Source organism: Melanerpes formicivorus, unplaced genomic scaffold (genome assembly GCF_026170545.1).
Source record: "Melanerpes formicivorus ecotype bairdi unplaced genomic scaffold, bMelFor1.0.p_v2 SCAF_33, whole genome shotgun sequence".
NCBI lineage: Eukaryota > Metazoa > Chordata > Aves > Piciformes > Picidae > Melanerpes > Melanerpes formicivorus.
In genome coordinates this window covers 3,905,326-3,931,951 of record NW_027142385.1, presented here as the reverse complement: position 1 = coordinate 3,931,951, position 26,626 = coordinate 3,905,326, and the positions used below count along the sequence as shown (strand labels likewise).

Below are 26,626 nucleotides of genomic sequence, written 5' to 3'. Positions count from 1 at the left end.
CCACAGTGTGGGTCTTCTTGGCTGAAGTCAGGTGGGCAAAGCCATTGCTGGCTTTGGTGTGTGGCCTGCATGCTGCTGAGTAGGGTAGTGTTCTTTTGCCCTGAAGTTTTTACTGTAGCCACCTTTGGCATCATGCTACAGGTAGACTTGTTGGTAGATTGTAGCACACAAATTTGTCACTTAAATATAGGACAGTCAGTGCTTGTACCTTCTTTTGACGTATTCTCAGACTGTCAGGACAGAAATTGCATGGTATGGAATCTATTAGATACCTCTGCACAGCCCCACTAGAATGTGTGCACAAAGTAACTAAAGCAGCCTCTTTGCATCGATTTTGTTCATGAAACAAATGTATGAAATCCCAGGCACCCCTACAGCTGTTACCTCACGGCCAGAACCTAACTTCAGTCTCCCCAGGGGTTTGTGTTCTAGCAGAACCTGGGAGATAACAGGATTGGAGTTACCCTTGGATGGGAGCAAGTTTCTTTTTTTTTTGAACACTTATATGTGGAAACTGTGCTGAGAAAGCAACAGAACAAAAGCACAATGTACTTTGATGTATGTTTGTTGGTAGTACTTTTGAATAATACTTGCCAGCTGGGAGCCCCAAAAAATTCAAATACTTGTGCAAGTACTAAAATAGCTGACCTTAGCTTGACATACTGATGTGCCACCCAAGAGTTTGGTACCTCAAGTCATGCTATTAATCCATAGATTTTCTTAAATCCTTTCCTTACACCCCTGATGATGGTGGCTCTTCTCTGAAAATGCCAGCATGCTTTAGTTTTGCTGATACTGAACTGAAGGTTTTCGTTCTCTTTCAAAGGGAAAATGCCATGTCCTCTGGGTGGGAGCTTAGATGTCACATCCTGAAACGTGTCACACGCTTTTATCTACTGATAAAGCAACAGTCGTGACTGTGAACAAGGCTGCAGTGTTTGCTGTTCATTTGCTTAGGAGCAGTGAGTTCTCAAAGCAGTTGCCTTTGCATATATTCCTTATCTTGACAGTACTGGTTTGTGATTGTCTTTAACTACGTTGTCAGTGGACATACTTGGGGGAAGTATTTTTTCCCAGCGAAACTGGTCTGAGCGCCAAGACAGGGAAACGCTCCAGTTGCCAGCTTGGTGTTGGCTGTTGTATGTTTGCCAGCTTGCCATGGAGAGGATGTTTTTGTAGGCAGATCTTACAGGTGGCGCTTTCTCCACATGTCTAATTTGTTTGTTTTGGAATCATACACCAATATTTACCTTAACATTCAGCTTAAAAGGTAAATATTTACTTAAAGGATTGTTTATTGTATTTCCTATGTAAACATTTCTTTATTATATTTAAATATTTACTTACCTCTTTCAGACACTTTTTGAAAAGGTCAGAACAAACTATGTGACAGGCTCAGGCAGTAGGATGGTTTTGTTTCAGTGTCTGGTGAGCCATAGGTAATGATTTGGGGCAGGCAAGTGGCCAACGCAGTTACCGTTGTGAAGTGGGATGATTGTGCTGCAGTGGTAGAGGGAAACATCTGCAAATGTAGGTTCCAGCCCAAATTTAATCTGCTGGGTCACCCAGGAAAAGCTTTCCCAGCATGAGGTCATTCAGAAGTGACAGGAGAGTCCTCAGCATGGTGGTGGGAGGAGGCGGGGTCCTGGAGGGAATACAGTGAGATTGGTGTTCATTCCATGCTGGTTTATTGTCCAGATTTCTGGAGGCAGCAGAGAGTGGAAACTCGTGTTAATGATCTGGAAAAACATCAAAGCCAGTGGATTCCTGAAAAGGAAGCTGAGTTGCTTTGCTCTATTGGATAATGCAGACCTTGGCAGGGGGGAGTTGTAATTTGTCTGGGTAGTTTTGTTGGAAGCATTTATTTCACATACTGCTCTTATGGCAGCAGTTAGCTTCCAGATTCCTCCTCCCTTTCTGGAGCGTCACTGAATTGTTCTGCGTGGCTGTGAGTTCTGCTGAGAAACATCAACACGCGGTCATGGAGCTGGGCTGGAGCGGATCGGCAGAGCCTGATGCCAGGCCGGCTGGGCTGGGTCTGGCAGCTTTGCTTTCCCACTGCTCCCTGATGGGCTGGGGAATGCCTTGTTGCATGTACCTTCCCCCCGCCCCGTTTTAGCTCTTTTTTTGTTGTTCTTTTTATTTAAATTACCAAAAAAATAACTAATCTCTCAGAGATCTTTCTAGATTAAGAAATAGAAGAAACAATAAAGATTTTGTCACATTTCAGTGCCCATATGCCAGTTTCTTTCTTGTTGCAAAATGTCAGGTTATCTCTCCTGCAACTGCCACTTCCCTCTCTTCAAATGTACATTTTCTTTAAAAAGATAGTGTATCTTTTATCTGTATGTAATGAGGACAGACGTTTTAATCAGAGGTTAGTCATTTATTTTTGCAAACTATTGTTTTGCTTCATCATTTTTGCAGATAATTAAATGGTTCGCTTGGCACACTGTGTCTGCTTTATTAAAACAGGTAAATTGGGGGGGGGGGGAGAAAGATGCTGTTTTTTGGATCACTGCACAAGAATTGCCTTTATCTTCATCTTCCAGCATAGTTTCTGGTGGGTTTGAGATCCTCCCCGATGTTCAAGGCCTGCTCTCGGAAGGGGGAGGCCCTGTGCTACATTTTACTGTCGATCCCGGTTCCCACGTATATGTTCTTTGCGCTTCTTAAGAATAGAAGCGGAACTAGATTTATTTTTGGTGACACTGAATTTTAATCAGGATGGTCCAAAAAGCAGGCAAGTTGTGACACAAGCTTTATACTGCACGGAAACCTCTTTACTTGAGGCTGAGATTAAAGTCAGCCTGTTCTTTGCCCTCTTGCAATTTCCAGTCTTTGGACTAAGAGACCTGGATAATCTTCTAAGTATAAAAGGCTCTATTAATATCCAGCAGTTCAGGGGAGACTGAAGTCTCATGTAAAATGCTGCAGCTGCGTATTTCAGAAAGGGGAATGTAAGTGTTACTTAATACTAGATTTAATGAGATTCAGGAAAGTGTATTTCTTATTAAATTAGCTCATCCGTGGTGTGCAGGTTGTTGCGTGCTCGCTGCCGCAGCGTGCCGCTCTGCATTGTCAGTGCTGCGCTCGGGCAGGCGCAGCCCAAACGTTGAAAGATGAAGCCAGTAGTTCTCCCGCCCGTGTAATTTCTCAGATGTGATTTTCTGATTAACCTGCTGTCGTCCGAAGTGGCATTCTTTATCTTCATCATCTCTTGCCTGCTTGTACAAGAGTCTGACAGCTCTGCTCTGGTGCTGCTCTTTCCCCCCGTCTTAGTCTCGGCTATCCCATGAAGTTGCAGGCTGGCATGGAGGTCTTGACTTCTCTCCTGCACTGTACCAGACCTGCAGACTTGACCTGTTTTTCTCAGATCACACGTCACCTTCCACAGGAGCTGCTTGTTGATCTCTGCCGAGAGGATTATCTGGCTGCTTTGAATTATGTATGAGCAGGTGTACTGGGAGGGACGTCCCCATCCCTGTGGTATGGGCGGTGGCGAAGGTGTTGACGCCGGTGGGGCGTGCAGGGCACATCCAAAATCCAGTGGCAGCTAGGCTGAAAGGGAAGGTGATGCCAGAGGGACCCCACCAGTGACGTGGCACACGCTGGGGCAGGGGTGCCACGCTTCCCTTGTTCCGCAAGTGTTGTAGGAACGTCGCTGCTGGAGGAGGACGATCTAGCGGGACTGGCACCAGTGGCTCGCAGAACACAACCTTTGTGGCCAGCTGTGCTGTATTTGTTTTGCTTTTCCGAGTGCCAGAGTTTATTTTTTTTTTTTCGAGTAGGAAGCCACTCTGTGGTTTGGCTATTTAAACAGTTATTAACCAAATGACAATTAACAGATTGCAGAGACAGATTTTTCTTTTCAGAACCTCTGAAATCGAGTACAGTTTGCAAAACTATCACGGCTTAGTAATGACAATGAATTTTGATTTCCCGGAACTGATATTAGACTCCTTATTAAACTATGTGCATCTGCTTTTAATTTACTCCAAATAATTGGAAAATGCAATGAAGCTTTCCAATTAAAGCACGGCTTTATGCTGTTTAATAATACCCCCATAATATTATAGCTTATGAAGTGACAGGTGAGTCGGTGTATGAATAAAACATAAAGGCAGCAATAAGGGACAGAAAACCGGAGACAGTTGTTGGGGATTTTAAATGCTGGATGTAATTTGCATATATTAATCTCTTCTTTTCAGCCTTATCAGGCGTTCTTCAGTATTTGAAGTTAAAATAGCGCTGACAGGCGGGAGTACGCTCAGTTTTTTCAAGGATTTATTACTTGTATAATTTCTGATCTTTAATAAGCAGATATGACTGATCCTCATAGTTCTATAGAAATCGGTTAATTGTTCCAGATGGCGTGTACTGATTATGCAAAATTACTTTTCACACCATTTTTATTTTTTTTTCCCCCTTCTTTCTGATGGAGTTTGGAGTAAAATTAAATTTTTTATAGCCGCCTTATCGTGCTGTTTTACAGCGGGGTGGGTTGTTGGGTGGGTTGTGGGGGGTTTTTTTTTTGCACAGAAGTTGAATTTAATCTACTATATTACATTGACCAGCAGAGTTATTCTAATGTAGCATTCTGTGATTTGACAGAGAAGAATAGAACACATTGCTCATTGTTCGTTACTGTGCTGCTCATAAAAAGGAGTTCCAGTGCAGAAAAGCAGGCTGTTATTTATGAAGAATGCTTAATTTGCACAGTTAAAAATGCAAAGTTGTTACAATGAGATGTTCTCTCTTTTGGATAGAAGACTTGAGCAGAACAAATAAAAATAGTCTCGTTGCTGTAGATTTCATCTAATAAAGAAGGGTTGGGGTTTTTTTTCTGAAATGACTGGTGTGGCTAGGGTGTGTGTTATTGGAAGGAGCAGTCATCCAGGCAGCAGGCTCTGACTCCTATCAGGAGGTGTCAGTGGTGTTTTCCCTGATTATCGTCATCCGGATATCTCAATGGCATAATTTCATAATTGAAAACATTTATAAAGGTTGTTGGGCTTCATTTATCTAATGAAAAGCTGCTTATACAAAACAAACCACACATAAAGCCCTCTTGCTAATAAGGTTATTGCAGCTGGTTTTGGCAAGGGAAGCGTCCTGCTGCCTGGCTGTCCCTGGCTGTGCCATGCAGCAGGCACCCGTCTCACGGGCATACCGTGGGCAGCAGTTCCCCACAGCTGCTCCCAGTCCCACTGGAGTAGTCAGGATGCTGTGATGGGTGGTTACATGCTGCTAGGGTTTGTCCAGGGGTAACACTGGGCCTTGGTTAGTTTTGACATTGTATCCCGTGCCTTTCTATGCCATCCTGCGAGCAGGCGTGTGGTGTGCTGCTTGGACAGTGCTGCCACCTTTCTCCTGGCAGTCTTGTATGAGCTCAGTGGATTTTCCTTCATTTTCCTTCCTTCACCAACAAGCAGCAAGTGGCCTTGCCATGCAAGGGGCCTGCTTGGGCCAGGCTTCACCCCAGGGTCTCTGCCACCACACTTGGACTTCCAAGGAGGGGCTGAAGGGACAGTCAAAGGCCGAGTCCAAGACATTCTGCTAATCTTTGTGAAGCAAGACATCAGATGTTTAAAGAATGACCTTGTGGTTAATGGGATTAAAATCTCCAATTAAATTAGAAAAGTGGGCATACACTAAATGGACTTTTATGAGGAGTGCTTACTTCTAACTCAATAGAATAAAGACAAGTAATTAACTCAGCCATTAGAAAGCTCAAAATTTCCCTCATCTCCTGTGGAACTAGAAAATTGTTTTGTATATACTCTTTACATATATATAAAGTATATATAGAGATGTCTAATGGCATAAATCAGAATTTATTGGAAAATATTTGTTCTAATGAAGTAATAATTTGGTGGTAATGTTTTTCATCAGTGTAGCTTAAGGCTACATTAAGTGGACAGACTTTATATGGATTCTCTAATTTTAATCTTCAAAATGCTATCTAATGTCTCATTAAGACTTGCATATAATGTATCTTAAGTACAGTCATTAAATATAGTTTAGGGAGATTTATGCTCAGATATTGCTTAAAGATGTTTTAATAGGCCCATTTACTCTGATGATATTAATGAGCTCTTAACACATATTAAGCTCCTAAAACTAGTGGAATTCCTCTTGCAGTGAGCAAAACAACTGGAGAATTGTAAATGAATTGGAAGCTCCAACTAGGCTGGTTTTCAGTTGGGTCTTCAACTGCCCTCTCTGATCTGTCCTGCTCTGCTCCCATGTGCTCTTGCTGCTTTCCCTGGGCCCCGGAAAGGTCCTGAAGGACCTGCTCATTGTGCATCATCTCCTGGGCGTGCAGGGGCTGCTGTTTGGTAAAGAACTGCAGGATGAGTAGGCTAGACCTGTGTAAATACCTGTAGTGTTAGGCAAATTTGGTTGTGTATCCCAAAATACATAGGTACTATAAGAGGAGAGGCAAATACAGTCATGCTTTTTAGATAAATCCTGCTTTTTGATCATCTAAAGTGAAGATGCAAGGATTGCAATTATGATAATAAAAACTGTTCATTCCCCTATCGTCACTTTAGCTTCAACTCGGAAAGTTATTGCAAACAAAATTCTCTGGTTTCATCACTCAGCTCTTCTTAAAGAATCCTTCTGAGTTCAGAGACTTTTATAATTACTAAATTGGTTTGTTAGCAGGAGATAATAGCAAATTTCTTCTTTTCATAATTGGACATTTCTTCCCTGTAGGCTAATGTATGCGCAGCACTTGCATACACAATAAGCTGTGCTTTTGAAAAGCCATAACTAGCTAATAAGTGCTGTGGTGTCATCGGAGAGTAATGGTTTGCTGATTAGCATAATTAATGACAAATGGTGGTGCAGAGCGGGTGGATTGGTTTAGCAGATGATGAATGCGCTGCAGCCCAGGCTGAGTCCTGCTGAGGCGGCCTGGCTGGCGGTGGTGGCTCCTTGGTTGGTTGGTCTTACTTGTAGCCACAGGCTTGGCCCTCGTGCCCAGCATCACTCTTTGGGATCCTGTGGAACAAGCCACACGCCAGCATGGCTCTGTTCAGTGGCTCTGTGCGCTCCACAGCCTGGTTGGGCAGTATACCCTGGGGTGGGGCTGGGTGCTGCTCCCCACCATGCAGTTCTTAGTGCAGGAAGGCTTTGACCAAGGAGCTGCACCCAGCTGGGTAACAACAGCCAAGGAGCAGCACCCAGCTGGGTGTTCCTGTGGGCAACCAATGGTCCATGTCCTCTGAGGGCAGGAGAAAAGCTCTAGGCGGCCATCCATGCTGGGAGATGGGCACATTTATCTGTGACTTGATTAATCAGGGCTAATTTGCATTCACAAATGAGACTGATAAAAATGGAGTTACCTTTTCACCTTTAAGAGGGAGGAGGGATTATTTCTAGGTTGCCTCTTTTTTAACTGATAAGCAACTCTTTTACTAATAAGGATGAAAATACTTAATTTGCATTAGCAAAAGAAGCTAATTATTATATAGTTAATTAGCATCTGGAAATGAGTATTATCTTAATTACAAAGCACAATTTCCTTAATAGCTACAAAACTGTAAGTTTGATCTGTGTGGAGATTGGTGACTATTATTATGTAATTAGTGATCATATTAATGGTGCTGTGTATTTAGATATGATTTGCATATGCAAATGAGATTTACCTGATAGAAATATGTGGCTCCACTAATGACTCTGAGCACTTAAAAATTATATTAGGAGATCTGGATCCAGAGTCACCATGTAGTGGCATGGTGGATCTCTTCCAGTAGCAGGGCTTTTGGCTCTGCAGGGCTGTGGCCCTGTGGTCTGGCCCTTGAGAGAATGAGGAAAAGTCCCCAGCTTCTTGGGTGCCCAGATCTCAGTACTGGGTGCAGCCCCCTGCAGCTGGGCTGTCACCTGTGCCAGCTGTCATCCTCTTCTGAGCTGTAAACCTCAGCTTTGTGTTCTTGAGGCTCTTCTAGCTAGGTAAGTGTTGCATCACTGAGCAATAAGAACACATTCTGTGTGTTGTTGAGCTCCTGGGCAGAAGATGAGGACCAAGTCCAACTATGATACTAAGTCACTTGTAGCAGCGCTCATGGTGTGTTTCTGCTTCCCTTTCATGGTTATGTGGGCCTGTGGTGTGGAGAGCATGGCACTTCAGAACAGCTGATCCAGCTTCTTTATTCTGCTTTTATTGGAAACAAGAAGTTTAAAGAAAACTAAGGTCCTTTAAAACAAAACCATTAGGAGCAGGTGCTGTGCACCCTTATCTCCCCAGGAGCCCTCTGGCACAGATAGCAGTTGCTTCATCCACAGCTGCAGTGCTGCTGCTGGGCAGGATTTCAGCCGTTGCTGTAAGTATGAGCATCTGCCATTGGCTGGAGACCTGGCCCCTGTCCAGAGGTTTTCTAGTAGAGGAGCCCAGTACCCTTGCACTGACAACACTCCCTGTCCCTGTTGTACAAAATCACACCTCTGTGGGTGTCTGCTAAAGGAAAATCAAAACTTCCAGGGCCAGATAGCGTAACACAATGTAGTGTGTTTCTTTCATATACCCTGCTCTTAACCTACAGTTCTGAAATGACTGAAGTGCAAAAAATACCAGTGCTGGAAGGAAGCAGCCGTTACCCAACAGGATGTTTCTCTCATCAAGAGGGAGAAATTTACAGCCGCCAGCCAGGGAACACTGCAGCTATTGTGGGTGCTTCCTCAGATGCTTTTTGCAACTGCCTGCTCCAGCCCGAGTCCTGCTTGCACCTCCCTCCTCTCTGCTGCAGACAGACATTACATGTTTAATGACTTCCAAGGAGTCTGTCTGTCATTACAGCTGGAGCTGAAAGCAATTGAAAAGCGCCTGTGTTTCTCTTCAGCGTGCAGCCTTGTGTGGAGGCTGGAGGAGCCTCCACTTCGTCTCCTTGTCCTCGAGCGGGACCTGCCCCAGTTCTGCCGTGGCCCCTCACCGCTGCTTTGTATCTGCTCCAGTCTAATTAATTAAGGGTTGTTGCTTGGAAGTAGCACGTGCTTAGGTGTGATCTTTGAAGTTTAGTGTGGTGCAGAGACTTCAAAGGGGACATTTTATTAAAAAATAATAAAATCAAGAGCTCCTAAACACTTGCAATTTGAAGAGCTTGTTTGAAGTCTCTCCATGTTCCCTGGTGCTGATACAGACACAGTGCTGAGGTACTACTTAGCCATCACCATGCAGTACTTAACCTTCACTTTATTTAAAAAAGAAAATAATCAAAGCCAGGAGTATTTTCTCAAGTGTTTTTGTGGCTTGATCTAGCAGTAAAGAACTAATTGTGCTGTGTTGTGAGCTACGCAGGAAACAGAGAAAATCAAGGCTGACAATCAAATTAGCAAAAATGATTAAAAACCAGACCTGGACTAAATTTTCAAAGTTGTTTTGAGACAAATGGGAAAGCTATAAACCTTTCCCGTGGTGGAGGGTTCTTTTCACAGCCTGGGAGGCCCCTGCTCGCTGTACCAAGCATCATTTGGTTGGGTGCTCCCTAGCCCAGGTCTGGGCACTGGGCTGGGGAGTTCCCAGCTGGGCTTCCTCACTCCTCACCACAGCTCCCTGGTGCAATATCTGGCTCTCAATGGAGCTGCAGGACTGCCTGAGCTGGGTGCAGTATTCTGGGACTGTCTCATGTGATTGAGCTTGTGCCTTAGTCCAGTGGAACCAAAGAAGGGGAAGGTGGTGAGCTGCTGAGGCAACTCAGGTTGGGTGTGCAGGCAGAGCCTGTGTAGCGCTGCCGGCCCAGTTTACACCCAGAAGCTCAATGGAGCCCAGGACCATCCTGGTCTCCTCTTGTTGAGCAGTGATGGGCTGTGCAGGGCCAGCAACCAGAGATCCCTTTGGCACAGCTGGTGACAATGGCCACTGCAGGAACAGCCCTGATGACAAGCCCAAGCAACGATGCATGTTACGATATGTTTTGGAGACACCATGGGCTGTGGCAGGCATGTGATGGTGGGCTGGGCTGGGTCAGTTTGATCCTGCCCTCTGTCTGAGGGCTCCCTTACTGTGGGGCTGAAAAGGGACTGGAGAGGAGCTAGAGGAAATGGGGTCAACATCCTAGTATTTGGGTACTTGCCTGCATGAAGCAGAGAGCTGCATGTGTTTTGGGGCGGTGTCTGCAGCCAGGGAGCGCAGCCTGGGGCGGTCACAGCACTTCCAGTTGCAGCCGGCTTGGCAGGAGCTGGTGGGAGAGTTTGCTTTTGTTTTCCCCTTGAGGTTTGCTGTCATTAGTGATGTGGAAAAGCAGAGTGGTGTTGTTCCATGTGGGACTCAGTGTACAGTAGCACAGTGAGCACACACACACGTTCACTATTCAGCCTGCTATTTAAATTGTGTACAGAACTGCAGGAGTAGGAGGCTTAGCTGTGCATCATGGAGAGTGTGGTTTGTTTTGAAAAGTTCATGTCTGTCTCTTGATGTGTTGCAGACTGCTGGAAAATATTTTTTCCATGCTTCTGAATGATTTTTTCCCCCCATACACAGATGATATGCATGCCTGGGTTCATGCAGGTGTCCTGTCTCATCCTCCATATGTGATGTAAAGGTTCAGGTGTGCAGAGCTCAGCCAGGTGCCTATAGGAGCCAGAGCTGTGTGCACAACATGTCAGGGTGGCTGTAGTAGGATAATGGTAATGGGTAATGGTCCTGGCCCTGACATCCTAATGATACAGGAACTGGAGTCTCTCTCTTATGAAGAGAGGCTGAGAGACCTGGGGCTGTTTAGCCTGGAGAAGACTGAGAGGGGATCTTATCAATAGTTAAGAATGGAGCCAGACTCTTTGGTGGTGCCCAGCAACAGGACAAAGGGGTAACTGGCCCAAACTGTTCTATCTGGCCCAAAGGTTCCATCTGAACATAAGGAAAAACTTCTTACCTGAGAGGTACCAGAGCATTAGAACAAGCTGCCCAGGCAAGTTGCAGAGTCCCCTCTGGAGAGATTCGAAACCTGCCTGGATGCAATCATGGGCAATCTGCTGCTGTGGGTGATCCTGCTTGAGCAGGGGAATTGGACTAGGTGATTTCCAGAGGTCCCTTCCAAACCCCACCATGTTTTGTTTCTGTGTCCTTGCCTCACCACCTAGCTGTGGCCATCACAGCATTTTCTCACCAGCTTCCACAGCCACCCCAGGCAGCAGCATGAATCCTGCAGTGCCAGCTGTCCCCCAGGCCAGCCGTGGCTTCCCTTGGTGCATGCAGTCACCTGGCCTGAGCACTGCCAGCCCTCTGATTCTTACCCACTTCCAAGTTCCTCTGGTGTCACTGAGCTGAAAATGAAGCTTGCTCTGGACAGGTGAACCATGCTGATTTTAGGTACTGCTGTAGGCTGCTTTAGGAGATACTCATTTTGGTAAAACACAAACCCATTACTGGGTCTGGGGAAAATCTAAGACTTCTACAATATTGCAGAAAGTTCTTTCTAAAATCTGAGAGAATTTAAACTTTAAACATGGCGATGGTACCTTGTTAGGTGTTGAGGTTTTTTGTTGGTTTGGATTAGCAATGCTTAGTTTTCAGAGCCATGCAGGAAGATGTTTTTCAAGGGATTTATTAAGTAAATATCTTTAATATCAGCAGTTGAAAAATCCAATGTAAAAGGTCCTGCAAAAATAGCAATAAAGAAATCCAAAGCTATAAAAGCTTATGGTGAGAATTTGAATGCAGAAAGAGCTGCTGCTTCCTTGGGAGTTGAGGTATACAAACTCCTCCATGGCTGTGCATCCCCACAATAGTGGTGTGAAGAATTAGCGCTCGCTGCAGTGTGCAAACTGAACCCGCCAAGCACCGAGGCAGCTATTCATCTATACCCAGGAGCTAAATATGACAATGTTAGCATTTTTCATTTCCCTGACGTTACCATTAATAAAGCAATGATCCAAAAGAAGCTTTGCTGAGTCTGTTCTTTATGCTTCCATCACTCACGAGTAGATAATTTCACACAGGATCGTTTTTAAATTAAATGACGATAAAAGCGCTCTGCTGTCCTGTGTTCACTAGTTCATAGAAGTCTATCAAGTCATTAATGTGTCATGACAAACTGCTAGTTGGATGCAAGAGTAATTAATTATTTGCATAAATAACAGGTTGAACTTCGTGCTTTGAACCGCAGTGACATCTTGGAACCTCTCAGAGTTCGTGGGTGGGGTGAAGGCTGAGCCAGGCGTCTGTGCCATGGCTTCCGCACGCGTGTCCAACGGGCGGGAGCTCGTCTGGAGTTTGGATGCTTTTTGTCTTCCTAAGATCTTCATTAATGGCTGTTTCAAGCAAGCATCTGATCATTGGAGATTTCAATGAACAATTATACAGATTTTCATAATCACCATTAATCACCACATATTTTTCAAGATAATTACAGCAATTATTATTTAGATTCCTCTTTTATGTGCGCATTGTTGAAAAGAACAAGTGCTTATTACACGGGGTAGTGTAGAGAACTATGGGCTGAAGTTCTTTGTCATCCAGAAACTCATTATGTTAGCTGATGCTGCCTGTGAAAGTTCGTCAGCGTGGTTAAATTAGGGTAGCATTGGCAGGTCTGATTATTTAAATCTGGTAGCTTTGCTAAAAATATAGTTATTCAAGAAAGATGAATTACTAATTTGACAACTGAGATTTAGTTGGAGTCTACAGCACAGAAGGCAGCATCTATCATCTGCTTAGAGGAGGGTGACAGTACTTTTTCAGATGAAAGAGAATTTCTGAGTGAGCTAACAAGTTGTATTTATAGAGTGTGGGTTTGTGGCCTGCCCTTTAAAGGCTGAGAGCAAAGTCTGAGTGAATTGTAATGAAGCAGCCGCTGGTTAAAAGTTGGTTGTGTTTTTTTTCGGTCGTCCTGAGCTGACTAAGGGGGTGGCTCTGGTGCCTTCTTGTATGCCCTTCACTGGAGGATCTGGCCCCCTCCTGGCTGCTATAGGGGAGTCATGGGAATGCCACCCTTCAAGGTTGGTTTAAGCATCATTGGTTGGAAGAAACCTCCAAAGATTCTGGCTGCTGGCTTCTTCAGCTCTTTTATCTAGTTGTGACTGAGCTAATTGGATGTGACCCTCAGGGAGGCAGTTCCTGGGAGGCAGCAAACAGGCATTGGAAACATTTTTCTTTTTTTCTACTTGCAATCCCTTTTTAGTTTGTTCCATTCTAAGGGAAAGGAGCACAGGCAACTCTCTGATGCCTGGGGAGGTGGTGGAGTCGCCATCATTGGAGGTGTTCAGGAGGAGACTTGGTGGGGTGCTTGGTGCCATGGTTTAGTTGTTTAGGTGGGTTGGATTGGTTGATGGGTTGGACGCGATGATCTTGAAGGTCTCTTCCAACCTGGTTTATTCTATGTATTGCAGATGCTGGGGGTGCAGTTGCACAGGGAGAACCTGCAGCCTCCTGGGTTCAGCCAGGCCTTGGTGCCACAGCTGTCTTAGCCCTGCAGTGGGTGAGGCTTTGCAGGCAAGTGGTAATTCCCAGTGTAGAGCTGGGGGCCACAGTCAGCCAAGGTCCTGCTGGCTCCACTGATCACTGGGCAGGGAAGAGCAGCTCTGCCTGCCTGCATAGGGAGGCTTGAAGTGAAACATACAAGGCACAAATGTTGTATAGGTCTTCTAAAATATTTTAAAGTTTCAACCTTTTAAAGATGTTAAAACCTGTGTGGATCAGTGCATGAGCTCTCTTGTGTGGAGGTATGAGTAATGCTTATGGTGGTGGTGGTAATGTTGTGAAAATGGGACCTTGCCCACCTTTTCTGTTCTGAATTGGAGCTTGTGTCTCCCCTTGTGTCTCAGGAGTCCCCACCAACTGCCTGCAGCCCCAGACAGCTCCCACCAGCAGGCTGTTGTTGGGTCCCTGAGCTGTGGGGTGAGGGGGTAAAGGCTGCATCCTCTAGTGCTGGGGAGGCCAGGTGAGAAGGGGTGAAGGCTGCACCCTTCAGCGCTAGAAAAGCCAGGGTAGAGGGAGCAGCCAGCTGGGGCAGCCTGGTGCATTATTTCCCTAAAGTTTCCTGGATTGGTGGGTGTTTAAATCCTCATGACTCCCAGTGCCTGGCTGTGAAAGGAGCTGCTGAATGAGCGAGCTGTTTTCTGATTTCTGCCTTGAATGTATTTTCCCAGCAGCTGAGTGACGGGCCTGACACGCTGGCTCCTGTGCACGCTCCTGCGCTTTGGGAGTGCAGCATTAATAACACACTTCCATGCATCATGCCATTTTTAAGCATGATCGTTATGATAAAGGGCATATACTTAATTACAGGCCTGCTTAATTACAGCTCTGTTGAAGCTCGTTTGTTTAGGAGAGTGCTAATTGTGCTGCTGAGCCTTTGGCACACCCTGCTTTCATCTGCTGCTTTGCTCTGCAGTTTTGAGCTTTGGGAGGGCTGCAGCTCGCAAGGACGGACAGAGGGATGGATGGAGGCAGGGGCTGCCGGGGAGGGCGCGCGCTCATCGCAGCTTAGTCTTTAAATTACTTTACAAAAGCCAGTGTGTGACTGATCAAAGCAGGTTTCTGTCGGGATAACAAATGCAGATGGTCTTTCAGGTTCAAAACTTCCTGGATTTGGTGATGCTGCTTTTCATCTGTTTCCTTTTGTTTCATGTAGCGCTGCCACATAGCACCTTTGATAATGAAATTACTCCAGCAGAGGGGGTTCTTAAAGTCAAAATACACAAAGCAAATGTAAAATGCAAAGAGTTCTCAAATAACCCTTGTTAAATCATGAACGTGGTAACTCGCTGGTGCTGATGGAAGTTACAGCAAGCAGGGAAAGGTGTAGATGCTCTGTGTAAGGAAAACGCTGTTTGAGGATTACTCAGGGGCATTTCGGGGATTAAATTTGCCCTGGTTTTAAGTTCTTATTTCAGAGCTGAAATTTAAGGACTTAACATGTTAAAGGTGGAACTGAAATGAAGTGGATGCATTTGGAGCTGCGCTCTGCCTTAGAAATGTGCTCTTTTCAGTCTGGTGTGGAAATTGCTGAGTTACATGTTTTAAAAGTGTCTCCCTTGTACTGACATATCTTATGAGAGATACAAGTCACCTGAACCAGACATGTTCCTCAGGAACCAGTGAGCTGCTCAGATAGTTCTGTATGGTAAATAGACATCTGTCCTCTAAAACTGTATGTGTTTTCAGTTTCAAATACTGTCCTGTTTTGGCAGCTGAACCAAATTGGAAGACTCAAAATTGAGAGCATGAAATTGTATGTGGATAGAGCAGGGAGGGTTCATTGAATTCCTGATTCAGTGGGGACTAACCCAGCTGTGTCTCGAACAGAGAGACACCACTGGCAGGTTAGAGGGAGGAAAAGGCTGGCAATAACCCCTGCAAGCTATCAATCATGTGTCAATGCCATGAATACTTGATCTGTCACTGGGAATGTGTGAAGTTGCATGTCAGAAGTCAGCTGGAAATGTGACATGTCTGCTTGTTCTGTCCCTTTCAGCGATGGATGGAGTGCCTTTCATGATTTCAGAGAAGTTTACCTGTGCTCCTGAAGGGGTGAGTTGCCTTGCTTGTTATCCCAGTGTCTGAAATTCATCTTTTGGTGGAGAGTGATCACAAAACATTCACACAAATTACCTGCTTCTGGGGGCTTTTCTTTTGGGGAGCCTAATATATACCCAGTGCTTGAGCTGACTGAGTTGGGATTGCACAGTATTTTCCATGGGGTGGGAATGACTTTTGCCAGGTCACTTCTAAAGCTGAACTGTCCTGTACTGAATACAGTAGTGGAGTCAGCTCTGCAGCTTCCCTCTTGTGCCCCAGAAGCTCAGAGCAATTGTAAATGGTGTTGAGCACTTCAGTGCTAGCAGCTGTCATGGCAGAGAGTCTTCCAGAGCTGCTCAGTCTTGGTGGCTGCTGGTGGTTATGCAGGTGGAGCATGAGTGGCTGTAGCTGACTGTAGGTAGTGGGACTGCCAAGGCTGCACTGGCCAAAGTCCAGTTTGGTGGGGAGGCTGTGTCCTCATGTTTACCATTTCCAGCCAGGAAAGTTTGCAGAGGCAGCTGCGTCCTAATGACACCACAGGTGGACCTCAGCTGGGTTCCAAGAAGCAGCAGCAGGGATGGAAAAATGGTTTCAGGATTCCTGTTGCCCTCTGGCCTGGGAGATTGTCTGAGTCACAGTGACTCCAGGGCAGCAGCAGACAGAGCAGGCTGGGTTACTTTCACATACAGCACATTTCTAAGCCTATTCACTCCTGGAGCAGAGTCCAGCTTGGTGTGTCTGTGCTGCCAGCTGTGTGGCTCCAGCTCAGCGTGCCTGTGCTGCTGACAGCACAGCTCCTGCCTGGCAGTGGGGCAAGCTCAGAAGGGCACCACATCCTGCCTGCTCAGCATTCAGTGCTGCAGTGCCAACAGCCTGGGCAGGGCAGGTTTGCTCAACTGAAATTAGAAACCACAGTACTGATACAGAATGACCTTTGAGCACTGCTGCACCAGTTCTGATTTAAGTTGTGATCCAGAGCTCAAAAGCTCAGCATCCTGTTACCAGTTCTCTCAGCCAGCCGATCCTAAGCCAATATCTGTTTAATAAACAGTTTACAAGAAGCTGTTCAGGCAAACACTAAGCCATCAGGTGTATCTGATCTTTCACATTGTGCTCCCACTTTTGCTTTCTTCTTCCTGCTGACACAACCTCAGTGTGTAGCCGGATGTGGTTTTTCACAACCATTGCTTTCAGAAAGTGTTGTTTATGGGCCGTTATTCCCAGAAAGCTGAGTCCCTGCTGCGAGGACAAATGCAGAGAGATTAGGTCGTGCTAATCCTCCCCTCAGATCCTTTAGACACCATTGCCACCATATGGTCAGTTTGGTCAGAGCTTTCCACAGCCTGTGCTGTAGCTGTATGAAATCCATGGGGTGTTAGTGCATTCCCATAGCAGCCATCCTGCAGCAGGGAGGTGGCTAAAGACCTACCTTGGCACAGTGACACTGAGATGAGTGTCATCTGTCCTCGCTTAGGGATGAAGGCCTTAAGAGCTGCTATCCCTAACCTGCTTCTGCTTCTTCATTCCTGTGGTGGGCTGAGAAACAGGATTCCGTATGTGCTTACAGAAGGTGTCTCTCAATTTCTGGTGATAGAGCATTTGCCAACTTTAAACAAAAAATTCCCAAACAAAAAAAAATGCCTCGATTTGACAATTCTCTTACTTGCTTGCTTGTTTGTTTGTTTGTTTCCAGATGCAGCCAGTTGATCTCTTGGGCATCACAATCAAAACCCTTGCAGAAATTGAAAAGGAGGTAAGTAGCCAGCCAGGCACTAAGCAAAAGTGTTGTGAGAGCTGTGTTCACCTCATTGTGAGATCCCTTCCTATATGGAAAAGGCCTCTCTTGTTTTTGCCAAGTTACTGGTGGTGGATAAAAATAAATGAGGAGTCAAACAGTCAGCTTAGAATTAGGGTGTCTACTGTGATCTGTGCAGGGTGAGGACACTTTAGGCATTGAATCTAATAACAAAGTCTGCTGCCCTTTGTTTAATTCCAGAGGTCTTCCTTATTTAACCTTACTTCTTAACAAACCATGTCGCAGCAGGACACTGTGCTTTGTGTCTCATTGACTAATCAATGCCAGGTACTCTGCTTTATCACTTCATTCTGATGGTACTGGTGACTTGTCACCAAGAAAACTGGACTGCACTTTCAGTGAGTCTGAGGCTTCCAGGAGCTCAAGGAGGAGACAGCCATCAAACCGAGAGTGATTCTGTGTTCCCAGAGAAGCATTTTGGCAAATGCGTGGTGCCAAGGAGTGACCTGCTTTGCAAGGGCTGCAATTCAGCTGAAGGCTTAAATCAGGAGGAAAAATGTCTCAACAGCTTGTGTATGTTCAGGCACCATCAGTCACAAACATCTTCTATGTCACTAACATCACCTCTTGTGCTAACCAACTGAGTCAAAGACAGAGAGTAAGAAGATGGCATAGCAAAACTTCCGGACTCTTCATGGCTTCTCCACTTTTTGATTCCAGTTGTGAGTCCAGCTTCCTAAATCTATCCTCTTCTCCTACCTTGAAGTTTCTCCTGAGTATGAAGAGAAGATGGATGGTTGCCAGGGAAGCTACAACAGTAACTCTGAAGACGATGCCTGTCAAGGGCAATTGCTAGCAGAAACACCCATTGGCTTAGGCACTGCACTCCTGTCATGTGGCACATGTGCCATTTGGCCCTTTCACAAGGGCCATGTGTGCTGGGTGCCAGGAGTGCTCAGGGCTGGGGGCCCCCACAGGTGCCTACCTCCTTCCAACCTGCCCTCACCAGGGGCTGGCTGCAGGACAGCAGGTCCTTTTTGCTGGAGGGGAAGCAAAATGGTGTTGGATATGCATGTGCAAGAGAGGTCTGGGCAGCTCAGAGTGCTGCCAGGAGGTGTGGGCTGTGTGGGCCTGCCGTGTGCTCTGCACAGGCCCACAAAGCACAAGCACATTGACACTGGAGTTGTTTCTGTAGCCTTGGGAGGTGAGGTTGATACCTGTCAGCTCTCCCCCACACCCTTGTGTTCCGTTATAGGCTGTGTGTGTTTCAGAGTAATGAAAAGTATAATTATGCAGCCCATATTCCTTGATGAAGCATCTTGTCTGCACATAGATAGCTACGCATATAAATATTGTGAATTTCTGCACGGCTTTATTTCCCTTGCAAGCAATAGCAACATTACAGCGAAGCTTCCGGATTTCCAAAGCAGCAAGAACGTTCTCCCTGGAGCTGGATGCCTTGCAAAAAATATTCCCAAAGAATTCCAAGAGTTATTGTCCTCTGTTGTCAGATTTGTGGATTTATGCACCCGTCCTCCAAGCTGCAAGACAAGGATGAATGAAAGTACTTCAGGAAAACTGATGAAAGTAGATGCAAATCCTGTACTGCGTGCTCGGGCGGCACCTGAAGTCACGTCTCACACAGCAGGACTGGAGTAGTGTATGAAGAAGTGGGATGTGAAGAGGCAGTGATGCTCAGTGGGCAAAGGCAGATTTAAGCTGAGGGCACCCTTTGCCCATGGCTGTTTGAGTGGATGTGGGACAGAAAAGAACACGAGCCCTGGCAGCATGGCTGCTGCTCTTCCTGTGAGGCTGCATAGGTTTGTCCCAGCTGCTCCTGCTGTCCCGGCTAGGGAATGTCGCTGAGCTGGTGCGTTGGCAGGTGAGGCAGCCGCTGTGCAGCGAGGAGTGGTGCGTGCAGGTGGTGGCAAAGGCACTGCCACCCTTCACCGCTCTGGTGGTGGTGGTAGTGCGTGCTGCTGTGCCACGTGGCTGTTGGCAGCGCAGTCAGGCAGCAGGCTGGCGTGGGCCCGCTGCACTCGCGGGGCACTGGCAGAGCGCACCCCGGCCTCACTTCAGCTTGGCATTGAGCAGAGAGTCTGGAGAGAGTCTAATTAGTAAAGCCAGCATCTAATATTAATCATTCCTTTTAAACTGACAAGGAAGGCAGTTCATTTAACCACTTAATTGCTACAAGTTTTCCTGGGCTGCTCTTTGCAAATATATTTAATGAAGAAGTTGTAAATCTAAAAGAGCTTAAAATTTTAATTTTATACAGAAATATTTTCCCTTGTTCTCATGTTTGTAGTCAATTCTCCAGAGTGTAGTCACATGAAATGTTCTTTAAATGAACATATTTGCTAACTGGCATGATTTCAGTTTTTAAAACATTGGTTCCAGCAATTAGGCATTTTTTTCAGTTCCCAAATGACTAGAGAAATTCGTCTTGATTATAATTGCTCTTAGCCACGCATATCTAATTTGTGTCTTTTTAAGTGTTAATTAGTAAACAGTTTGAGCTGACATCTTTATGTGTTTGTGTGTTGAAAAATGAGGCTTATTGCTTATTTAGCTCGGGGCTGGTACTGCTGGCTGTGACATCATGACATTGAGGTAAAATTAATGGAGACGTGTTTGCCAATTAAAGGGCAGGCTGGAAGAGGAGGAGGGCTCCGCAACACCTTCTGCGCAGCCTACCCGGGATGCTTAGGTTCGGATCTATTGTCGTTGGTCGCCCCGGCCTTCCCGCCGCTGTTTCGGGGCCCGCCCCGGTTCGCGCCGGCGGGAGCGGTCCCCTGGCGCCCCCTGCCGGCCCCACGCAGCCTTCGCGTCCCCCAGTCTGATTTAGGTCCCCCCTCTGCCCGGCGACTGGGAGTGGGGAACGGTTCCGTGTATGCGGGAGGAGCTGGGCCACTCGCAGCGTCGGTGGCCTCGCTCACGTGGTTGCAGGACATGGTGAACTGGCACCCATAAGAGGTTTTGATGCTGGGGCAAGGAAGACCCAGCCCGTGTCTGGGTCCATGGGAGCTGGCTGGAGGAGCAAAGAATCAAGGAAACAGAGTCATTTTCATTGGAAGAGACTCTAAAGATCATCAAGTCCAACAGTTAGTCTGATACTGCGAAGTCACTACTAAGCCATGTCCCTTGGCACCACATCTGCACAGCTTCTAAACCCCTCCAGGGATGAGGATTCCACCACTGCTCTTGGCAGCGGGACCGGTGTGTCTCTCCACATGCAACCCTCATGCAGCTCCACAGCAGCCCTGGCACAGTCACCCTGGCACAACCAACCCATCCAGCACTGGTAGCTCTGTCCCTGTGCACATGGTGGGGTTCAGGTGCCAGCAAAGTCACTCATTCGCAGGACCACCTCACCAGCTATGTGTCCTGAGCCCCAGGCTGGCTGGTGAGGAGTGGTGGTGAATGAACCTGGCCCAAAGGAGTAGGGGACAACCCAGGAGCCACAAATGGGATATTGGGAGACCTGACGAGGACGGTCTGTATCTAGAGCCACCATGGCAGGTGTGCTCGGGCTGTGTGCTGCTCCTGCCCTGGCATATTGCTCTCCACTGCCCATAACGGGAGAGCCACAGTGGTTCTCAGCCTCTCCGGAGGGTGCTACAGCAGTGTCCAGGGTGGCTGGAGGCTGTCATGGTGTGGCCCATGGTGTGCCACGAGATGGCACTGCTACGGCACACTCCATATACTGTGGTATCCAGGCCATCATGGCTGTGGCCAGCAAGTGGCGGGGATGTCTCAGCTGTTGGAGAGTCCTTCAGCTGCAGCAGCAGCAGCATCCAGCCAGCTGCAGTGACATCTCTGCGGTGCAGGGACTTATTTAGGAATTTCTACTCACCTTGCTAAGAACCACACATAATTATGGTTATATCTGTATATATGTACCAGCTTGGGTACATGAGGCCTGCAAAGGGGAATTGGGATGAGTGTGGTCATGTTTGTGTTAATGGGGCAGAGGGGGGGCGAATCCTACCCCTGGGATGGGTACTGATGTGGGATTGGGTGGTGCTGGCAGGCTCATTTGCCACATTGCAATGTGGGGACAGGGGAACAAGATTACAGCTCAAGGTGCTGCCAGGTCCAGTTCTTAACCTCATTCTTGTGCTTGCTGTATTGTCAACAGGCTGGGGAGTGTGGCTGTGTGCCTTGGCTTGTCTGCCATCAGGCAGTGCCCCATGATTCCCTCTGTCTTGCTTTTCCCCACAGTATGAGTACAGCTTCCGGACGGAGCAGAGCGCGGCAGCCCGCCTGCCACCCAGCCCCACCCGGTGCCCGCCAGTCCCCCCGTCCTGAGAGGGGCCACTGGCACTGGAGCAGGCCTGTGCGTGCATACTACTGAGTAGGTGCGGGACATGGCACCAGGGCCGTCCCAGCAGACCTCCACTCCTTTGGCCATCACTGCCCGCCCTGCACTGCACCACCTCTTCCTGCACACGCTGCTCCTTGTGTTGGGACTGTGCAACCCTTCGGCAGCTGCTCCCACCCACCCTCCTTTGCCGTTCTGGAGCCTCTCCACGTGAGTACAGGACTGGGAGCCCTGACAGCAGCCCCTCGGTCATCCCCACTTCATAACCTCTGCTGCAGGACAGTTGCAAAAAACAGAGCTGTAACAAACTGCTGCCAACAGCAAACCCTGGGCTTGTGAACCATCAAGAAGTGATCTGCAGTAAGCCCTAAAAGTAACCATCCATATAATTTGCTCTTCTTTAATCTTCAAACCCCTGGGCATTCTGCCTGTGCTGACATGGAACTCATGGGAAACCCCTGTAGCTCAGTCTGGTGAGCAGCACTGAGCTACAGCGGGTGGCCCATCGGCCTCCAGCAAGGTCTGGACACACAGCAGCTCTGCAATGGGCTCATCTGCCTCTGCTGAGGTCTGGGCACACAGCAGCTCTGCTGTGGCCAGGATCAGCCCCAGGCTGTGATCAGTTGCTTTTGCTGTTGGCCAGTGAGGCTGAGATAGCTTGCTCAGGCCTGCCTTGGGCTCTGTTCCCAGATGCTGGCAAGGTGGAGGAGCACAGAGAACACAAATTGCACTGCAGCTCCCGAGATCAAGCACCTCTGTACTGCACAGGGTGTCTGTGAGGACCTAGAGCAACAAACACCCTTTCTTTCTTTCCGGACTGGATGCTGGCAGTGGCCCAGGCTGAGCCCAGCAGGGCCCCACCGACCCTTGGCCATGCTGCCTGCAAAGCGGGGGCTCTGCTAACAGCATGGATGCTGTCTCCTGCCCATCACTTTGGACAATTTTCTAATACTTGCCCTGCTAGCTGCTAAGACAAGAGATGTGCCTGTCCCCTCGTGCGCTCACGAGGACGCACTGAACTCTGACGTAGCGCAGGATGAGAGTGGGATGCATTAAACCCTGACCTCAGCCTCCTTGTGATCACTGACCTGAGCTCGCTCCTCAGTCAAATGCATGTCTTGGAGAAGTCTGTTGCTGTAATAAGTTATTTAGAAGTGCCCATCTGACTCCATGCTGCTTTTTCAAGTCTCTGCTGTAGAACAAAGCTACATCATGGCAGCAAAATGGCAATTTTTAAGGAAGGGTTGAAACCTACAACGTTTGATATTGTAAAATACTGATTACCTAACCCTATTGAAATGCAATTGCCATAGTAACAAATAACAGTATTGTTGCTCTCAGTCTGGGTCCTGCATGGGCCCTGACCTGCTTTGCACTGCTTTTGATTGATCTTGTGTTTTCTAGTGGGACGGAATGGTGACTAACAGTAGGTTTTGTACTGTCAGCTTGTATTTTTTATTTGTACATATGTAAAAATATTCTTTTCTTGTCCAAAGATTCATTTCTGGTTTTAAGGCACCATACCATATTGTTGGGATAATGAGCACAAAGCACCGTAACATTTGGGACAGACCAATTCCAAGGCCTTTCCTTCAGCTTCTTCCAATCAGGTAAACCATTTTCCAAAGCTGAAAAGCAAGGCTGCATGATTGGAAAGCAGAGGCCAGTTTGGTTGCAGATCTGTTATATTTGGGCAAAAGGATTAAAGTTCCTCTATTCACACCAGCTCTGGAGGGTCGGGTGACCCCCTGGAAGTGCTCCTTTACTGGGAGGTTGCAGCACTGGTTTTAGTTCTTATTTCTCCTGCAGGAAAGCAAAGCCAGACCTCACTGCCAAGCTTCACAAAGCCTAGATTGATGATGCCGACATCAACAAATGAACATACCATGGCAGCCTGGTCATTTGGCTCAGGTTCACTTGAAGTTCAAATCCACTCCATGCTGTAGTGCTATGCCCATCTCATCCATCTTTTGTCTTTCTATTTTTCTGCTTGTAATTTGTTCTGTAGTTTTCTGTGGCATCCGTTTATAGCTTCTCCTGTGGCCGAGCAGACACTGCAGGTGGGTAGAAGCTATCTGCAGCACTGTGTTCCTCATCACTTTGGGATGGAGGCGCTTTAGAGAGCTGACCTTCCTTGTTGCTGGTAGTGGAGGAGTGAGGGCTGCAGGCTGGTGCAGGATCTGCAGGGCTCCAGGCTCAATTCCTGCTGCTGGGAGATGGGCAGGTGACTTTCAGGAGCCCATCCTTGAGCTGCATCTCTCTGTAGTGAGAGCAGGGCTGGAGGGCTCCCTGAGGAGCACGTTTAGGTAGCTGCTTGGTGGTTCAGCAGGGCCCTTCCTGGGTATGTCTCAGAAAAGTGGGTGCTTGGCTTTGGGTCCTTTCCCTGAGATTTAGCTTAGAGAGCATGGGTAGATAAAATTGGTGCTTTAATATTTATAGCAACAGTTATGTTTGTTCAGCCTTCTTAAAGGTAGTGAGCTCAGCTTTTCTCTTCAGTGACCTACAGAAACCACTGGACAGCTCAAAATGCTGACAGGACGTGCAGCTGGGACAGGCAGCTAAGAAAGCTTCAGGGTATATTTGTATAGTTGGTTCTTACTGTTCCCTCTTTTACACTGAGCCAGCAAAGCTGCTTCAGGGGTACATCTGCAGAGAAACTGGAGAGGTTAGTTTGACCTTCACAGCATGTTTCTGAGGTGTGGCACTGTAAGAGTACCCTGTACCAAAAGCACAAACAGTACAAGTGCAGTTCTTTGGTATCAATGTGAAAAAGGTGTTCTGGGCAAAGAGCTACAGCAGATGAGAGCCAGCTGAGCTCTCAGACCTGCCACTGAAGCCTGGAAAACTGGGCATTTCCAGAGGAAGGGAGCTCAAAGCCAGTGCTTGGAAGCACAGCAGGACATGTGGTGCAGAGCAGTTGTCATCTTCTCAGCCCACTAGAGATAGGAAGCTTTGTTAATTACACCTCTGAATTCCCAAGCTCTTGGGCATCATCATTTCCACAGACAGGTTTTATTTGCTGTTCTGTAGCTTTTATACTCACAGCAGTTTAGTACAAGGTTGGGCTTTGCATCCCCACAGCAAATCCCCCTCACTGGCACATGCCATAGCCAATGTCAGCATCTCTCTACATCTTGCTCACTCCCAGTCCAAAAGGCAGCTGTGGTAGCATTGGCCCAGGCAAAATAAACATTCAGGCAGGCTGACATTGATGTTGTTTGGCTGTAGAGAAAACTTCTGGAGCAAAAGGGGAGGGGCTGAGTCAATGGAAAGCAACAGAGGTGGATTTGCAGAGCTTTACCAGATGTGCTTGGCTACCTTGCCTCTATTTCTAGGACAAATCTAGTCTCAAAGTAGCTTAATCTTGTGTCTGATGAGAAAGTAGTTTGCCAAATAATGGTGTGTCTGCAGCAGAGCCAGAAAAGCAGCAGTGGGGGGTTTGCTTACTGTAAAATACACTGTCTGATGTGAATTAGTAGTGACATGCTGCCTCCTGGGTTCCTCACGGCAAGGAGCAGGTAGTGTGCTGAGATGACTCGTGGGCCATGCAGGCCTGGCTGTGCTGTCTAATGTGTTAACCATGGAAAGGCAAGAAATTAGTCCAGAAAGTAATGTAGAGTGTGAACTTTGTGATAAAACTCAAGTGTGGACAGTCGTAGCAGGTGCCTTCCCAGAGGGAGCATCTTGTAGCTGTAGTTACATAGAAATAAACTTTGTCAGACTTTTTTCCTTTGGCTGTCTGGGAGTTTGCCCCTGTGGTGTTTGTTGCAGAGGATCTCCCCCCCAGGAGCCTCCTGTGTAGTGCCAGGTTGTTGCTAGTCTGTAGCTTTGGGCTTGTTTGGTTTCACATCCATCCCTGCCCCCACCGGTTTCCTGAGCTCTCCAGACTGACCCCACGCACCACAGAGCCTGAAGAATCCCAACGTGGACATGTGCCAGCTGGATGCTGGTGCAAGGGCATGTGTCCGTGGCTCTGGACACCTCCTCAGTGAGGCCCTAAAAATCTCCTCGTGGGAGGGGAAAACAGGATAAGATGCCTTTGGAGCTGGCTTGGTCCTACACTGGCCTTCACCTCCCCACTGCCCTCAGACAACATGGAGTCTTTCTCCCCAGGTCTGCCCTCCAGCCAGGTGGCAGCGGGCACATCACGCAGGTGCTTGGCAGAGCCAGTGCCACTCCTGCTGAAGGGCAGGCAGGTCTGGCTGCGCTCAGATAATTACCTCAGCCTTCGAGCCTTGGCGGGCAGACAGGAGCCGCCCCCGGCAGCGGGACAGCCGAGCGGTGTCGGCCTTGCTTACCCTGAGCCGTAAACCTCCGGCAGCCTGGCAGCAGGGAGGGTGCTCCTCTGCTCGGGAGAAAGCTCAGTAAGGTGCTGCTCGATTCATTCAACACAGGGAAACCAAACAGTTGGGATATTCTGGTCGTTTGTTGTGAAGTGATTTCCTAACAGCAAGAGTTGTCGATGTCATCGTGCACATGGAAGAGAGAAATCGTTTATGCAGTTGCAAAGTGTTGTTTTTTTCCTCTGAGATGCTATGCATTTTTGTTGGGTTATTGAAAGTGAATTTACTGTGCATTAATCTTATTGAATGTTACTACATTTTATATTTATTTTAGGTGGCCCTCCTGTATTTTACAAAGGGAAGTTTCATTGTGTGATAACTTAGTCTGTATTCTTAATATAATTTGATAAATAAAACTTGTTTTAATCAGTTTATCCTCTGTTCTTTGCATTTTGAAATTGGAGCTTTAAGGAGCTTAAACCACCACAGCTCTGATTTGCAGGAGTGGAAAGGGGCATCCCTTGGGACCAGCTGCTCTTTCCTTCTGCACCATCGTTGGATTGAATTCTTCAGATTCCAAACCTGGATGTTTCATGCTTTTAAATCATCAAGAGGAAAGAAACAAATGAGTGCTTGTTCCAAACCATTCTGAAGCACTGTGTTGCAGTTTTAGTTGTGGCACCTGGAACTGCTTCTGTTTCTTGGTGGGGATTACAGGTGTGCTTGGTTCAGGTAATGCTTAGGGTGGGCTTGGGTTCAGTGGGCATCGGGCTGTGCACCCCAACAGATGCTCATTAGGG

General features: G+C 47.2%; 1 protein-coding gene across 8 annotated transcripts in view; it reads left to right on the top strand.

The window, feature by feature from the left end:
• Positions 1–26,255, top strand: part of MVB12B (multivesicular body subunit 12B) — a 65,389-nt gene extending 39,134 nt beyond the window's left edge. For 6 of the 8 annotated variants that reach the window (XM_068155714.1, XM_068155716.1, XM_068155711.1 and 3 more), the window contains exons 8-10: positions 15,420–15,475; positions 17,157–17,216; positions 21,444–26,255. In XM_068155714.1, coding sequence (XP_068011815.1) covers positions 15,420–15,475; positions 17,157–17,216; positions 21,444–21,530 — 203 coding nt within the window. In that variant the 3' untranslated portion in view covers positions 21,531–26,255. Of the gene's footprint in view, positions 1–15,419; positions 15,476–17,156; positions 17,217–17,546; positions 18,586–18,607; positions 21,411–21,443 lie in introns of those variants that run through there. The other 2 variants (XM_068155710.1, XM_068155708.1) reach the window with 2 other exon arrangements.
• The last annotated feature ends 371 nt before the right edge of the window (positions 26,256–26,626 follow it).